Below are 18643 nucleotides of genomic sequence, written 5' to 3'. Positions count from 1 at the left end.
TATTCATAAAAGACTTAGTAATAAGACTTTTTCTTCTCAACTCATATGGGGGGTCACCAATTTCAGTCTGTAATCCACTTATACTAGCAGTTTTATGAGCACCTGCACATATTCTTTATGCTTGGGCTTGTATACTATCTAGTTTTTTCTTGACAGAGTGGGAGGCTGAGTTATACACTTCACAGCCATAATCAATCTTTGACCTTATCATTGATATATATATTGTTCTCAGGGTAGAACAGTTTGCACCCCATTTGGTACCAGTTAATAATTTCATGCAGTTCAACACTCTTGAACATCTACTTTCTATATATTGTACATGTTTTAACCATGTTAGCTTTGAATCAAAAATCATACCTAGAAACTTGACTTCTTTAACAAATGACAATATGGTTTCTCCAAGTTAAGTTTAATACAAGGGGAACTACTCTTACTAAATATCATAGCTACAGTTTTTGTTTGTGATATGAGGAAACCCCATGTATCACACCAAGTACTAATTGTATCTATATCCTCTTGTATTCTTTTTTGTAGATATTTAGTGCTTTTACCAGATAACCATATGGCACTGTCATCAGCAAACTGTGACATAGCACAGTACTTTAAATTATTGGATATATCATTCGCCATGATGTTAAATAGTGTAGGACTTATACAACTACCCTGTGGTGTACCATTCTGAATTATAAATATTTCAGAGTAAGTATTATTAACTTTAACTTGTATTGTTCTGTCACTAAGAAAATCCTTTACCCATCCCAACATATTACCCCTTATACCTAGTGAAGCCATTTTTATTAATAACCCATTTTTCCAAAGCATATCAAATGCCTTTTGGAAGTCTATAAATACACCAACTGTGAAATGTTTTTTGAGAAATGCTTTGTGAATATCATTATCAATTCTAATTATCTGTTCCATAGTATTTCTATTTTTCCTAAATCCACTCTGATTTGGTGTGTAGAAATTATTTTTTTCTAGATACCACCGTAGTCTATTATTAACCATTTTCTCCATTATTTTTACAAAATTAGATGTAAGGGCTATTGGTCTATATGACTGTGGGTCTGTGGGTTTTTTTTCCAGGTTTAAGTACTGGTGATATAATAGAATGTTTCCATTCACTTGGTAGTTTTTGTAAAAACCATACTCTATTTATAAAAAGTAATAACACAGACAGTGATTTGTCTGTAAATTGTTTAAACATAGAATATGTAATTTTATCTTTTCCAGGGGAGGTATCAGATGTATCACTGATAGCATCTTTTAATTCTTGTATAGTATATGGTTCATTATAACTATCAGAGTTATCCTTATAATAGTGTAATAATTTACAGTACTCCTTTTGTTCTAAATCTTGTTTCTGAATTTTAAATTTTTTAGAGTAATTATCATCACTACTGACTTGGGCATAAATTGTAGCAAGTATATCAGCTTTGTCTTGAGTACATTCATATTTGGTGTTGATATATAACAGGGTTGGTAAATTTAATTTTTTAAAAGTTTTACCCAACATTGATTTTACTTTTTTCCATACATCTGATAATTTAGTATCATTATTGAGCGAGTTACAGTAGCTCTCCCAATACATAGCTTGTGCAGCTTTAATAGTCAGTTGTTTCTAGGTCAATACTACTCAAAGCATTTTAAAAATCCTCAGTTTGGAACTGAGTATTTTCTGACTCGTCCATAATGGCGGACAAGACAAAGGTAAACAAAGAAAAACTATATAGATACTGTAAATAAGATTATATAAATAAATTAGTATCAAATATTGTACAGATTATATTAATCTTATTTGTATATAACAAAATAAACTCGATACTCAATCTGAAAATGTGAAAATGAACAATAAATAAGTACAGTGCGATGCTACAAAAAACACGACCGTGATGATCAGGGACTCACAACCCGAATGAGTGATCCATAAATCACAACATCAAAAGCAAATAAATATTCTTATATGAAAAGATAGGGGAAATATGAGTACAGGTTGCTGACTGTGAGTATTGTTTACCCCTCCTTTCACAACCCTATTTGTTAATTTGATTAAGTACAAGTAAAGAAATTAATTACTGGATTATCAAACCCAATTTAATAATTATGAAAACTACCTATAATAACGATGTTAATTATTTTTAATAACTAAGTAAATGCAAAGTATTTGTTTTCCTAGATGCAAGAATTAACATTTTTAACGTTTAATATTAAAATTGTGTATACTTTTTTCATTTCTTTGTGATTCTAACTTAATTTTAATTTGTATACTGTATTTACACATCATTTTCAAACAAAACGAAGCCCATGTTCTGCCTTTACATGACATTTATAATCACAATAACTAAATAAACAAACAAAAATAAGTAATAGATAGGTAAGTAAACATTAAAATTTGTGATTACAGTAATTAATATATAGCTTAACCCTTTGATTAAACTTAATTTGTTAATGTTACCTACTTTGTTTTAATTCTTGCATCTAAGAAAAAAAACTTTGCATTTACTTAGTTCGTAAAATCATTATCATAGATAGCTTTTATAATTATTTAATTGGGTTTAATAATGCAGTAATTAGTTTCATTACTTACACCAAGGATTTGCATACTATACAAATAAAACTTTGCTTGCACTTAGTCAAATTAACAAATAGGGTAATTATGAAAGGAGGGGTAAACAATACTCAGTCAGCAACCTGTACTCATATTTCCCCTATCTTTTCATTTAACAATATTTATTTGCTTTGGATGTTGTGTTTAATGGATAGGATATATATAATAATTTCAATGATAATATACGGTAAGACCTTATAACGCTAATGTTTTGCATTAACTTTGGTAAAGTTGATGGTGGTCAGGTCAAATTGTATTACCTTTGAAATATTGTTTTTCAATTTGTTTATGATATTAAAGTAAAAAAAACTTGAGAGTTTGACTTGGTTTCAAATAAGAAGTCAATAATACCCATAATAAAAATAAATTTAGCATTTTTATATTGGTCAGGACATTAGTCACAGCAAAGTTGATGTTGGTCAGGTCAAGTTTTTTAACCTTAAAAAAAAAAAATTTTTTTTCCTAATTTTTTTTCAAATAATAATTAAATAAATGTTATTAACTTGCTTGATTTCAAATTTGAAGTCAATCCTGTTAAAAATAAAAAAGTATTTAGCATTTTTATGTCGATCAGGACATTAGTTAACAACAGTCAAAATTGGTCAGGTCAAGTTTTCTAGACTCTTGAAAATATTTTTTTTTTTTTATTTTTTTCCTGATTTTATTTCAGAAATGTTGTCATCTTGCTTGGTTCCAAATTTAAAGTCAATCCTTTCAATAATATACAATTATAGCCTTTGTAGGAGGTCGATACAAGGATATATTGACCTGAAAGAAGTATATTGACTGAGGACGAAGTCCGAGGTCGATATACTTCTTTGGGTTGATATATCCTGTATTGACCTCATAGATAGGCTATAATTGTTATATTATTAATTTCCGACCATATTTGTATCAAAATCGTCATTTGATTTTGTTGTAATTTTATAGATATGATATTGTCTCCTAGACAATAACAACAGATTAGTTGTTATTTCATTTACTTTTTTGATGTTTTTTTTACATGTTATGTATTTGAAGATTTTTTTTCTTCAAATAATCGATCATAGATATTTTTTTATAAAACTTTTAACAATTTCATGAAATTCATTACATGACGTCACAAAGTATATCGGTTTTTTAGATATTCTAAAAATAACCGTGCAATATGCTTTTTCTGTGCAATATGCTTTTTGCTATCCGCCGTTTTCTCTCTACCTTCGAAAATATAGTTTAACATGTGACTATCCCTGAACGAATCAAATTAGTTAAAATATACGAATTAATAATATTAAAAAAGTATTTAGCATTTTCATATCTGTCAGGACAATGTCTAAGTTGGTCAGGTCAAGTTTTCTAATTCTTACAAATATATTTATTGAATTTTTTTCTTGTATTTATTTCAGAAATGTTGTCATCTTGCTTGGTTCCAAATTTCAAGTCAATCCTTTCAATAACAAAAAAGTATTTAGCATTTTAATATCGGTCAGGACTTTGTCAGGACATTGTCAGGACATTAGTGTAACCCCACACACGGTGCTTGTTTTGGTTTTATAAAATGTTTGATAAAAACTGAAAACCGAAAATTAGTTTAAAGTAGCAGTAAGCCAACAGGTGCGGGTAGGTCTTTTCACCGCCGAACACCACCGAACACCCCAAAAGTAAATTAAAACAAGGATTTGTATAGTGAGATCTCACTATACAAATCCTTGATTAAAACTTAGAAAAAAACAATAATCATTATTCAGTATCATCGGTCTATTAAAATTAAGGCTTTAGTCTTATTATTTGTATAAGTGTTTTTCACTGTTAAAAATGATAAAACAATATATTGGATGTTCGGCGGTGTTCAATGTGTTCATTTAATTTTTTCGATGTATAATAAAATATTTGTTTCTTATTTCCTTTTATTTGTTATCTTATTATTTCATTATTAAACCTATCAAACCTTATTTAACACTTGTTGAAACTCTTTACTAATTTATAATGCATTTGCATTTATCATTCAACTTTACAACAAACCATGACTAACTTAAAAGCCGATGAAATATGGAACACTTAGGGTAGTTCCTCAACTTGATATAATGGACTGTTGGATATGCCAGTACTGATTGATATTTTAGTCGTTCACACATAATTGTTTTATAAGTTGTTATCGGCTTTGGACTATAGCTTTCAGTAACTGCGAGTACTCTTTGAACTTTGTGTCTTTTGTGGTTTTTTTTATAGGTTTTCGCTATGTACTTTCCTTCTTTGTGTCCAAATTAATTGCGCTGTATAAGATTTTTGTTGAAGCCGTGTAGAATTAATTCGGCCAAGGCTGCACCCACTGGTTATAATATGCATGTCTATAATTTATCATAAATGTCGGTTCAAAAGCTCTTCTGTTTAATTAATCAGAGATTGCTGTAATGCCCGATTAGCTCTTTGAAAGTACACCCAACGTCTGAGCAATCTCGGAATATGGTTTAATATATTTAATCATATTCAATGTGCTTATAAATTCATATTCAGAAACATAGTTTTTTACTCACTACTCTATATATTCAATGCCGTTGATTTTTTATGCTTTGTTTTTTTTTTCGGTGGAAGGAAAGTGGGATAGTTTGTTGTGAAGATGATTTGGTGTTGATTGCAGGTCTTTGATAGTTTCAAAATTCATTCTAATTAACTGCTTTAGTCGCGGAACAATTTACAGCTAAACATATATTTGCATATACGAGTACATTGTATACCTGTATATTGTTGATGACCAAATGTTAACCTCTAGATGTGTATTATTATTTTTGTGTTGCTCGGGTTGCTGTCTGGTTATGGTATACCCCGGTTGGTCTAACTTATTCATATTATCAGAGACATATACTACAATATTGTATTCAATATGTCTCTGGTATTGTGTAAGCCTTGAAAGGAAAGAAGACTACATGTTTTAAGGTCAATCTTCAAGTTGATGTAGTTTAACTTGTCCGAGATTGACATGACGTCTGATGACTTCTTTGAAAAAACATCATGGCATACGTCAGAGCAATTTCGGACTATGGTTGAACATACCATAATCCTAACCAATTTCCTTATATATTCATATTTCGAGACAGATTTTTTTTCTAATCCATACTCTAAATATTCTATGAACTTTGTAAAATAATTTAATTGCAGCTTGTACAATCAACAATAAACATGAAATAAAGCTCTTACAATCGACTATTATTCAGGATTTAAACGTTTTAAAAAATTCGGAATTCCTTATATATGTATGAACTATTCTTGCGACTTGATTTAGTTTCACGAAGTATCAAAAGTTCGTCTGCAAATAATATCCCTTTACAACAAATGTATTTGAAAATTACACCTATATTGGCCGAGTAAATACACAAAATACTACATAGTTTAGTATTACGTCCAGTTGCAAATATGAAATCCATATTCAGGATGGTTACGTATACATGTGGATGACAAATTAAACGATAGCTGCTTTTTATTACACCGACAAGCCGAGCAAACGTTTTACTTGAAAGCTTGCAAATACTTTTAAGGGTGCCACATGTGTAGGCTAAGCTTGCTGTTCCGGAGCACTTAAGATCACCCTCGGTATTTAGTGAGGTTGGTGTTGCTCAGTCTTTAGTTTTCTATATATGTTGTGTTTTGTATACTGTTGCTTGCCTTTAGGTCGTTTTTCGTTTTTTTGTCATGGCGTTGTCAATTTTTTTTTCGACTTATGAGTTTGAACATTCCTTTATTTTCTTTTGCCTTATTTTACTGTTGGCTATAGACCAATCAAACACCACGTCAGCCTGTTTCATAGCTCTAACCTCTTATTTTATAAATCAGAGACTTTTTTAAACAAAGTAAAAAAAAAAATCGTTCTTAAAAAAGATATTTGTATCTAGAATGTTTTGTTTTTTTTATGAAACAAAGCTTGACTACTCTTTATGTTTAAGATAATATAATTACATAACATATCTGTTTCAGAAGAATCTTACTTTTGAATGGCTGACACCATTTGTCCGGCCGCTACATTAATCTTTAAAGACCCAAATGTTGCAAAACACTTCTCCTACCTCCATGACACATATGTTGTTGTCCCCGCAGATAAAGCCCCAAACAACATCGTTTTTGTGTGTAAATCACATTACATAAACTGCTTGATAAATGAATTAAGTATTGACAATTCACTTGGAAACTCAACATATACCCCCACGACACTTACTATAAAGAGGAAATCCTAGATAATCATAGGTCTGTTCTGTGTTCCTTTGAAACTTCAACCAAAGATGAAGAACTGGATCTTCCATCACTGTATAATGGGTACCTTAACTAAATAAGTGTCCGTACAAACAACGGTATATTGCTGGGTCTTCCAAGTTCTCAACGAAACCTCTTTCTAAATTATTAACATCAATTTTATCAGCAATCAAAACCGGGCTTTAAAGTTATTGTGATACTACCTATTCTAGAGGTGGCGTGAATCATATGTGGATACTAAAAAATTCCAAAGATCTTTTAGAGTACATACAATCTAAGACTCTTTCATCATGCAATAGTATTAACACATTTGTCGTTTCTACACTTTACACAAGTATTCCCCATTCCAAACTAAAAGACAAATTGAAAGAGTTGGTCCTGCTATGTTTCATAAAAAAATGGCCAACGTAGATAAAAGTATCTTGTCTTAGGGGGGGGGGGGGGGATAAATCCTACTTTGTAAAAAAACTGTGATTCAAACCTTAAATTCTCTGAAACTGACATTATCAAGATGCTTAATTTCTTGATTGACAACATATTTGTTACGTTTAGAGGACGTGTTTTTCAATAAACAATCAACATTCCCATGGGAACACACTGTGTCCCTCTTCTTGCCGACTTTTTCCTTTATTCATATGAGGCTGACTTCATACAGGAACTTCTTAGGAAGAAAGAAAAGAAGTTAGCAGTATCCTTAAACTTTACTTTCGGCTATGTAGATGATGTTCTCTCACTAAATAATTCAGAATTTGGTGACTATGTTGAACGCATTTATCCCATCGAACTTGAGATAAAGGATACATCAGATACAGTTAAGTCTGCCTCATATCTTGACGTACATCTAGAAATTGACAATGAGAATCGGTTGAAAGCAAAACTTTATGATAAAAGAGATGATTTCAGCTTCCCAATTGTAAACTTTCCATTTCTATTTAGCAACATTCCAGCAGCGCCTGCATACGGAGTATATATCTCCCAGTTGAAACGACATTCCAGGGCTTGTATTTCCTATCATGATTTCCTTGATAGAGGGTTGCTGCTCACAAGGAAGCTATTAAACGAAGAGTTCCAAGTGGTAAAGTTGAAATCATTCCTTCGTAAATTTTACGGACGCCATCACGAGTTGGTTGACCGTTGTGGAATATCCGTTTCACAGATGATAGCGGATATGTTACTAATGTCGTAAATACAATCCCATTCCATTTTCCCATATGTGACCTACCGAATTAGACTTATTATCGTGTTTGTACTAACAATATTACACGAGCAACACGACGGGTGCCACATGCGGAGCAGGATCTGCTTACCCTTCCGAAGCACCTGAGATCACCCCCGCCCGGTTTTTGATGGGGTTCGTGTTGCTCAGTCTTTAGTTTTCTATGTTGTGTTTTGTGTACTATTGTTTGTCTGTTGTTGTTGTTTTTTTGGTTTTTTTTAACCATGGCGTTGTCAGTTTATTTTCGACTTATGCGTTTGAATGTCCCTCTATTATCTTTCGCCTCTCTTTGAGAGGCATTTCAAAATTAGATTTTATTTTCCGATAGAATCCACATTCATGACAGCACGTGATTCTCGTGAGAACGTCTTATTAACTATGCATAGAAAAATCATAGGAACTACATGACAGGACAATTTTTAGCCCTCCCCCTTTTTAGCTCACCTGGCCTAAAAGGCCAAGTTAGCTTTTCTCATCACTTGGCGTCCGTCGTCCGTCGTCGTTAATTTTTACAAAAATATTCTCCTCTGAAACTACTGAGCCAAATTTAACCAAACTTGGCCACAATCATCATTGGGGTATCTAGTTTAAAAAATGTGTCCGATGACCCCGCTTGCCAACCAACATGGCCGACAAGGCTAAAAATAGAACACAATGTAAAATGCAGTTTTTGGCTTATATCTCTGAAACTAAAGCATTTAGAGCAAAACTGACAAGGGTTAAAAAAAATTTCATCAGGTTGGGATCTTTCTGCTCTGAAATTTTCAGACAAATCAGACAATCCGTTGGTGGGTTGCTTCCCTTGAATTTGGTAATTTTAAGGAAATTTTGCAGTTTTTGGTTATTATCTTAAATATTATTATAGATAGAGATAAACTGTAAACAGCAATAATGTTCAGCAAATTACGATCTACAAAAAAAACAATATGATCAAAATTGTCAATTGACCCCTTAAGGAGTTATTGTCCTTTATAGTCAATTTTTAACAATTTTTCTTAATTTTTTGTGATCTTTTACAAAAATCTTCTCCACTTAATCTACTGGGCCAAATAGAATTAAACTTGACCACAATTTTCAATAGGGTATCTTGATTGAAAAATGTATCCGATGACCCTGCCATCCAACCAACATGGCCGCCATGGCTAAAAACAGAAAATAGGGGTTTATTATAGAAGTCTATGGGAAAATTGTAAAAAAACAATTTCAAATAGTTACAACTTGAAAACTAATTTAAATAATGATAAGGGGTCTTCAGTAACTTTTGTAAGACTGCACTATTAATGGGATGACCTGCTTCAAAAAGAGGGACGAAAGATACCAGAGGGACAGTCACGGCAAACTCATAGATCGAAAACAAACTGACAACGCCATGGCCAAAAATAAAAAGACAAACAGACAAATAATAGTACATATGACACAACATAGAAAACCAAAGACTAAGCAACACGAACCCCACCAAAAACTGGGGGTGATCTCAGGTGCTCCGGAAGGGTTAGCAGATCCTGCTCCACATGTGGCACCCGTCGTGTTGCTTATGTTATTACAAATCCGGTAATCAAGTTTAATTTAACTACTGGGCCAAATTAAACCAAACTTGGCCTCAATCATTATTAGGGTATCTAATACTATTTATCATGATTTTAATTACCTTACATGATTACCAAAACCACAGTAGATACAGGTGAGCGACACATGCAGGCTCTTGAGAGCCTCTAGTTTCCAAAGTCGTTATTTTTTTTGTTCTATAAATTTTAATAATTTTCGCGTTTTTCTGTATTATCACGTAACCAGGCAGATTGTATAAAAATTCGAAGGAATTGATACATACATTTGATAATTTTCCTTTCTTATAAGGTCATTTTTAAATATTTATTTATATATTTGAGGGTCGTAATGGGATACCTTCATGACGAATAACGGTAAATAATCTTGTCAAATGATAATTTTTGATGCATGACGATAAAATGTACATTTTATTGATATCGATAAAAAAAATCGACTGATTTTGATAATTTATTCAGACCTGTGCGAGTCACGATAAGGATATTTTGATGAATCATGATATAATTTTAACCAATTTGGCGTTAACGGTAGCCGAAAATGACCGTTTGACGACCGACGGTAGAGCTTTCCTACCCTAAACAAACGAGAACTTTTCAAACGTGAAAATGAAGGGAAAGTGAAAGTGAAAGTGAAAGAAGGACTTTGACATGATAGTGCTTACTTTCTAGTAATAGGCTAGCATCCTTCAACACGTTAAACACGTTGAAGATTCTGCTATATATGGTATGTAGGTCAGTGCAACCTCATTAGTTGGTTTAAAGTTAATTTAGTGTTCCAGAACCGAGTTATCAAAATTGAAATGGTAGATATGTATTATATCCTTTCCTTTCTACCATAATATACCACTTTTAAACACAAGACCTTATGTACCACAGCCCAATGACATAATTTATGTTAGTTATACGTCCTTGCACAACCTTAAGTGTTTAAATACGTTTTAATATGTATATATATATTTTTTTTTAGAAACTCGTCTAGTACCTGTGATCACTTGTGTTATGTACTGGCTGTTAATAAACGACCATATGGAAAATTGAATTCTTTGTAAATGTGCAAAAAAGAAAGAAAAAGATTTTTAATAAAATGTGATGAGGAATTGAAAGAATGTACTCTTATGTATCTAATTAAATAACAAAATTGACCAGGTTGAAGGAGGTACAACCCCCACATCTCCTTTTATTCATCATAGAATCATAGACATAATCTGGTTCAAAATAAAAACAACAGAAAGTTTGCAAAAAAAATTGAAAAAAAAACCATTATTTTTTTACTAGCTGCTCTGTTTTGCAACTCAAGGTAGACGTCTTGTCTTTAACCATTTGACTAGTGACACCGCTCACAATATCCCCCTCACAATATCCCCGGCAGAGTCCATCATGGACATATAGAGAAAAGATTCTAGGTGAAACAGAAGCAACGCTTTCTGTTTTTGTAATTTAATTATTTGATCGAATGCCTGTTAAAAAGAGCAGTCCATCTTAAGAAACACAAGAAAAGTAAAAAATGTATATTATAGTTGTCCTTTTCTAGATTTAGACATTTCAATTTCTAAAGGGAAACTCCATACTAAAATTTACGACAAAAGAGACGATTTTTCATTCCCTATTGTTAATTTTCCTTTTTTAGACGGCGATGTTCCTATGGCTTCATCATACGGTGTTTATATATCCCAACTCGTTCGTCATGCCCGTGTGTGTAGTGATGTCATAGATTTTAACGAACGTAATCAATGCATCACTGGTAAATTATTATGTCAGGGATTTCGTTACCATAAATTACTTAAAACTTTTACTAAATTCTTTCATAGATACAAAGATTTGATTAGTAAATTTGGCTATACCTGTAGAAAACTTATTAAAAACGATATTTCACAACCTAATTTTTACGGTAATATTGTATTAAAAGCACGGAAATCACTATGTGATCCGTGTAAACTCATTGAACCTTTAAACAAACTTATTAGTAAAGGTTATCTTACCAAAGTTGTAATTAGATCTTTGAATATAGTTTACATTGGCACAAATATCGATTTTGTCATCAGCAATTTAAAACATAACTTAAAATTTGTATTCTTTGAAACGTTTTTTTGGATGTATAAATACACATCCATGTTCATTTTCTATATAGAGATTACTCTATCTATATATATAACATTATACATATTTAGTAAAAGGTTAACTAACTATCCTACTGCCTGTTGATACTTTTATTTTGGCATTGCACAAGTCATGTCTTCTTTGACTGTCCATGATGTTAAAATACAAAATTCCTGGGAAGTGTTATAGTTGATCTTAGTCTCTGATGCATTTTTTTTTTATTATTAATTGTTTTTGGCTTTTAACCAGCTTTCAGTAACTGCAAGTACTCTCAAATCGTACTCTTTCGTGTTAATTTGATTGTTGATACAATTTGTTATGCATTTTTGTTATTTAATGTTTACTTATTTCGTGTTATATCTCGTCTCACTATTTTTAATATATAACACCTTTGATAAGTGTTTGGTATGACGATAAATTTTCACTTTCTCGTACTATGAACAACAAAATTATTTATTTTGTAAAAAATATTTCCGTACTCCTAACAACAAAACTATTATATTTAAATTTACCTGTGTAAGTTATTTTGTTTAACGCCATTTTGTCCAAGGTTATAGTTGTCTTTTTGACATTGTTTTACATCTCCCCTTTTTATACGACCGCAAAAAAATTTGTGTGGTCGTATATTGGTATGACGTTGGCGTCGTTGTCGTCGTCGTCGTCGTCCGGTGTCATCGTCCGAAGACACATTAGTTTTCGCACTCTAACTTTAGTTTAAGTGAATGGATCTCAATGAAATTTTACCATAAGGTTCAATACCACAAAAGGAAGGTGGGGAATGATTTTGGGGGTTATGGTACCCACAGTTAAGGAATTAGGGGCCAAAAAGGGGCCAAAAATAAGCATTTTTGTAACTTTCAGACATTACTTGTGTGTAAGTGTATGGATCTCTCTGACATTGTACCACAAGGTTCCATATCACAAAGGGAATGCTGGGATTGATTTTGGGGGTAATTGCCTCCAAAATTTAGGAATTAGGGGCAAAAAACAAGCATTTTTCTAGTTTCATGACAATAACTTGTGTGTAAGTGTATGGATCTCTCTGACATTGTATCACAAGGTTCCATATCACAAAAGGAATGCTGGAATTGATTTTGGGGGTAATTGCCTCCAAATTTTAGGAATTAGGGGCCAAAAAGGGGCAAAAAACAAGCATTTTTCTAGTTTCATGACAATAACTTGTGTGTAAGTGTATGGATCTTTATGAAATTGTACTACAAGATTACATATCACAAAGGGAAAGCTGGAATTGAGTTTGGGGGTAATTGCCCAAAAAGTTTAGGAATAAGGGGCCAAAAATAAGCATTTTTCTAGTTTCCAGACAATAACTTGTGTTCAAATGTATGGATCTCTCTGAAATTGTACTGCAAGGTACCATACCACAAAGGGAAGGCTGGGATTGATTTTGTGGGTAATTCCCTCAAAATTTTAGTAATTAGGGGCCATAAAAGGGCAAAAAAACAACCATTTTTCTAGTTTCAGGACAATAACTTGTGTGTAAGTGTATGGATCTTTATGAAATTGTACTGCAAGGTTCCATATCACAAAGGGAAAGCTGGGTTTGAGTTTGGGGGTAATTGCCCTTAATGTTTAGGAATTTGGGGCCAAAAAGGGGCCAAAAAACAAGCATTTTTCTTGTTTTCAGACAATAACTTGTGTTCAAGTGTATGGATCTCTCTGAAATTGTACTGCAAGGTACCATACCACAAAGGGAAAGCTGGGATTGAGTTTGGGGGTGATGAATCATTAGGGGGTTCAAAAAATTAGGAGGGGGGGGTTTCATTTTTTTTCTTTAAAATTTTCCAATTTAAATTGGTTATTTCTGATTTATATATAAAAGCAAATAATAATGATATGGTTTGAATAGGTAAATTAAAATATTTTAAGTTCTTAGACCACTTTCATTCTGTGTGAGAAACCTATGCTGTGTCAAATATTTAATTACAATCCAAATTCAGTGCTGTATCAAGCTTGAATGTTGTGTCCATACTTGCCCCAACTGTTCAGGGTTTGACCTCTGCGTTCGTATCCAGCTGCGCCCCAGCGAAGCATTTTATTTTATTTATATTGTGTCAGAGATCAAATTTATTCGTTCAGTGTATGTTCACTTGTTTTTCTTAATATGTCTTTTGATTGAGATAAGCCATTTCAATTGATATTTTATAGTGTGTCTTTCTATGTTGTGATGTTACACTATTGTTTCAGGTAAGGGTGAAGGTTGGCACCTATTAAAACGTTTAAACCAGCTGCATTTGTTTGCACCTGTCCTAAGTCAGGAACCTGATGTTCAGTGGTTGTCGTTTGTTGATGTGGTTCATAAGTGTTTCTCGTTTTTTATATAGATTAGACGGTTGGTTTTCCTGTTTGAATGGTTTTACACTAGTCATTTTTGGGGCCCTTTATAGCTTGCTGTTTGGTGTGAGCCAAGGTTCCGTGTTGAAGGCCAAACTTTGACCTATAATGGTTTACTGTTACAAATTGTGACTTGGATGGAGAGTTGTCTCATTGGCATTCATACCACATCTTCTTATATCTATATATTGTATGGTTTGCCAATTATATCCCCCAAATTTTTTGTTAAAATGTTTTTTTTTTCTTCTTAGTCAATTGGTAAATTGTGTAACTTCGTTTTCTCACAAGCACATTCAAACTTACTATCAATATTAAGGTGCATCAAATATGTATTAATTTGGATCTAAACCATGACAAATTTGATCCAAACCCTGACGAATTTCTACACACCTAACTGAACCATGTCAATTGCTTAACCAAACCATATCAATTTCGATATTTTGGTTATCCTGAATTAATCTTAAAAACAACAATTTCAATGTAGATCGACGTTTGACTGGAAAGGAACCTAACTAAACTTAACTAAACTATGACAAAATTGCAGGATTAAATATTGTCTGCCATGAAATTATGTCCACCATACACTTTTTCACAGTAGATTGTGTCCATGGACATAATGTTATTATGAAATATCTTCCGGACAATATTTACCATGAAATCATATCCACAGATGTGAAAAAGTGTCCTTCATGGAAAGGACAATATTTCATATGAAAAAGTGTCCTTCATAGAAAGGACAATATTTCATGCGAAAAAGTGTCCACTCTCAGTACCTACAAAAAAATGTATACGGTACATAGCTTCAGTTCTTTATCTAAATTTTTTTTTAAATTAGCATGGGGGTTTTGTCTCTATTAAAACATGGCAATGTAAACTGGAGTATTGAATTCCTACAAAATGTGATCATAATCTCCATGTGTAATCAAACATAAATTATACAATAAAACATGTACTCAATACATACAAAAAACAGTAATACATTTAGTAGAACTTAATATGAACTATGTGAATAATTGTACATGTAATTCATTTCAATTTACAATTATAATGGGTTCTTAATTGGTTTGTTTTAATAATAAAAAATTAAATATAGGTAAAACATTTCAGTGACTTTTTTATTATCTCCCTTTAAAGGACACTTTAAAATGGGAAAAAAGTGTCCTCTTATTGAAAATCAACCTTTACAGGACAGAATTTTAAAGAGTTTTATCATGAAAATTATGTCTGATGTATAGACACTTTTTCACAGCATGGGACACATTTAAATATACCTTTTCTGTGAAAAAGTGTCCAGCTGGACACATTTTCACAGGACACTTTTAAGGCTCACAAAATCACTGTACTAAAGGCTCCTAGATATGATGACGTTACTACCCGTGTTAAGAGGAGATGGGTGCGCATGTCTTCACCATGTCTCTCATTTATTAAAAAGGAAAGAATGTCACATTGAAAAGGGAGCCACCAAGAATAACCATTCTGTTGACTGATCCCGCCCACAAAAAAACATTCTTATACAGGTAAAACATTATTTACATATATTTTTAACTTACAATGTTACATGAAATCAAACACACCTAGAAACTCCTGTTGGACGTGCTCACTATCTATTTATATTTATGTTTATATCAGGTTATATTACCCTCCACAGTCTGTGGAGGTCATCTCAATGGATAATAATTCAAAGTCTGGACTAAAATGCGAAGGAAATGATAATACATTATAGCTAGCCTATATATGCACTGTTAATTGTTTCATTTGGACTTTTTGTAATTTGGAGGAGATGATGAAAATTTCTAGTGACACTCTTGCTCTCTGTTTCATTTGTTGCTCAACTAAAAAAAACAGTGCTTAGAGAGGATTTCTAGGCAGGGTATGTGTTGGGACAGTCATAATGGTATGATGACTCTTGAGGTTGGGGAAGTGTGACAGGATTGCTTCCCTTCAGTAGCAGATATTTAGCCAACTGTAAGCCACGTCAGGGGCGTAGCTGCCGTTAGGCACTTTAGACACGTGTCTACACATAATTTTTTCACAATTTTTTTTTTTTATTAAAAAAAAAAAAATAAACAACGTTATCTGTAGATGCACGCTAGTGAAGTCGTCAAAACTCTTTACTTATCGAATGTCATGTGTACACTAGTCTATCATCCTTAGTGAATGGAGTATTGGATAGAATTGTATGTCATTATATTCCCCCTTATATAGAAACTATAAACTAGAACTTTGGTTCAGATCATTTCACTTCTAGCAACAAATACTTCAATGAACCTCAACTTAGACACATGATTTTTTTTAATTAGTTGTTGTTGGCTTTCAACTAGCTTTCCACTTGGTCTTCATCCGACCTATAATAAAACCATTGCCAAAGTTGAGCGTTCGTTTGGCTGTGCAGGATGTATAAATACGCAGTCACGTCTGGTCAGAATAGGGACGTTAAATCCGATACCTACTGTAGAGAGAATGCCACGCTCGCTGCACGTTAAGAAACTTGCAACAATTCTTTGAGGGGTTCGTAGGTGGTCTACTGAAAGGCAAAATTTCTGTTCCTATCCAATAAACCCTCATTTTCCAATGCATGGCGCTTCCAATTTTCTAGACCTTCGTCCTGGACGACCCCTATTACAGGACCTAGCTACCTGTTGTATTTATTGTAAATTTGTTTTTGTCCTGAACATGCATGAACTATTTGCAACTGGGCATTTAGCAATCAATCAATCAATCAATCAACTAGCTTTCAGTAACTTCGAGTACTCTCAGATCTACGTGTAATGATCATAATTATTTAAATTCCTAAGCAGGTAGGGATCTTATAGTACAGGATATAAGGAAATATGAATTTCTTGAATTTATTTTGATAGTATGAACAGAACAGCACTTCTGCATGAGGCATCGACTGTGTGTGTATGTGTTTGTGTAGCCAGGGGACGGTGAAGGTTTCTTTTAAATGTAGGATCGTCAATATGTACCATCAATTGACGTATATATTCCAATTATCCTCAATCATAAAGGAATAGATATGGAAATACTAAACAGGCTGTGCTGCTTAATAAAGGGCTACGCTGATCCACGCTGGGCAATGCATATTGTAAATATTTATTCTTAATATATTTCCGATTGTACTGCCGGCTAATTCATCAGTCAGATATAATTGTAAAAATTATGTATATTATAATTTCTTCGAAATGTTTTATATTATCATGATAAAATGACCAGTTTTCATGTTTTTTTGTCATAAAATTTGGCAACTGAAATGCTGAAACCGGTCAGGGGGCTTAGCCCCCCTGAACCCCCTACCAGGGCTCTGCCCTGGACCTGCTGGGGGGCTTGAGCGGCCCCCAGACCCCCTGCCGCAATTTGTGCCTACAGTTCATTGGATACCTAGCTACGCCCCTGACCGTTGAGCTAGAGAAGTAACTCTTTAGCTCAGTGAGTTAAAGAGCTGACTACAAAACATAGAAATCTGATAGGGACTATATATTGTTAAAAATATGACATTTACTCATAAAGGATAGCAATAAGAAATGTTCAATAAGTTACAAATTGTAGTTGATATAAATTACTATATGCATTTTCAGTTAATACAAGTTGAACTATTTTAGTGACATTGCAATCAGGTATTTTTTTCAAATTTATCATTCATAAGTATGTTAATTGTACAAATAATTAAAGTTAAGACTACATGTTTCAGTAAGATTTTATTGCCTTATCTACTAGAGCCCCTTAAATTATTATGACAGAAGTCATTCTTCCAGTAGAAAATATATTTTTTTTGCAAATCAACAACCCTTATTGCTCTATAATTGTAGTAGGTAACGGACTGTATTTGTTTGAATAAGATATATATATTTCTCTAATTCTTCATCAATTTATCCCTTTCTGCCCCCATTGTATAAACAAATTTAATCAACGTGTGGTTTGTTTGATCTCAGTTCTTCATTGGTTAAAATCCGATTATGACGTCGAATTTACTTGCTTTCCTCTGAATTTCCTATTGTGACGGCATGAAAAAAGGCAACCATGCATGATGACGTCACATAGAAAAAACACATCTTTTTACAGATCATTCGAAAAGACGGAATAAGTTTGCCTGCATATTGTTTGAAAATCATTAGAGAAACAGATTCCACCACCAAATCCCGTGTAATACGATATTTATCCACTCTCGACAGTAAAATTTTAAATATTTAAAACGCTCGGCAAGCCTCGAGTTTTAAATTTGAAAATTTAACTGTCTCGAGTGGATAAATATCGTATCACACTCAATGCAGTGGTAGAATCTATATATATATGAGTAATAAGGTATTAAATGATATGGGGTAATTAACATATTTGTATTTGCAGCAGTTTAGGAATTATATTTAAACTGGATATTTCTGAAAACATATTAAGCACAAAATTGAGAGTAATTTTAGTAAATGAAAATATCAACCTTTTTTTTTATAATAAGCTTGACATATTGACTTGTAGTAATATTTTAAGCTCACAAGACATAAGGCAATTCCAAATTAAATCTAGAGGGAATTTGCTGAAGAAAAAATGTTTTCCATCTTATAATACTCAATATATACAGGCATATACAGCAGAAAA

At 32.7% G+C, this 18643-nt stretch overlaps 1 protein-coding gene across 1 annotated transcript in view; it reads left to right on the top strand.

The window, feature by feature from the left end:
* Positions 1-10224: 10224 nt before the first annotated feature.
* The window catches only part of LOC127699113 (uncharacterized), a 54728-nt gene continuing 46309 nt past the window's right edge, over positions 10225-18643 (top strand). The window contains exon 1 of the mRNA XM_052202853.1: positions 10225-10331. Coding sequence (XP_052058813.1) covers positions 10329-10331 — 3 coding nt within the window. The 5' untranslated portion in view covers positions 10225-10328. The remainder of the gene's footprint in view (positions 10332-18643) is intronic.

This window comes from Mytilus californianus, unplaced genomic scaffold (assembly GCF_021869535.1).
Source record: "Mytilus californianus isolate M0D057914Y unplaced genomic scaffold, xbMytCali1.0.p SCAF_4, whole genome shotgun sequence".
Classification (NCBI taxonomy): domain Eukaryota; kingdom Metazoa; phylum Mollusca; class Bivalvia; order Mytilida; family Mytilidae; genus Mytilus; species Mytilus californianus.
This window is presented reverse-complemented; position numbering and strand designations above follow the sequence as displayed.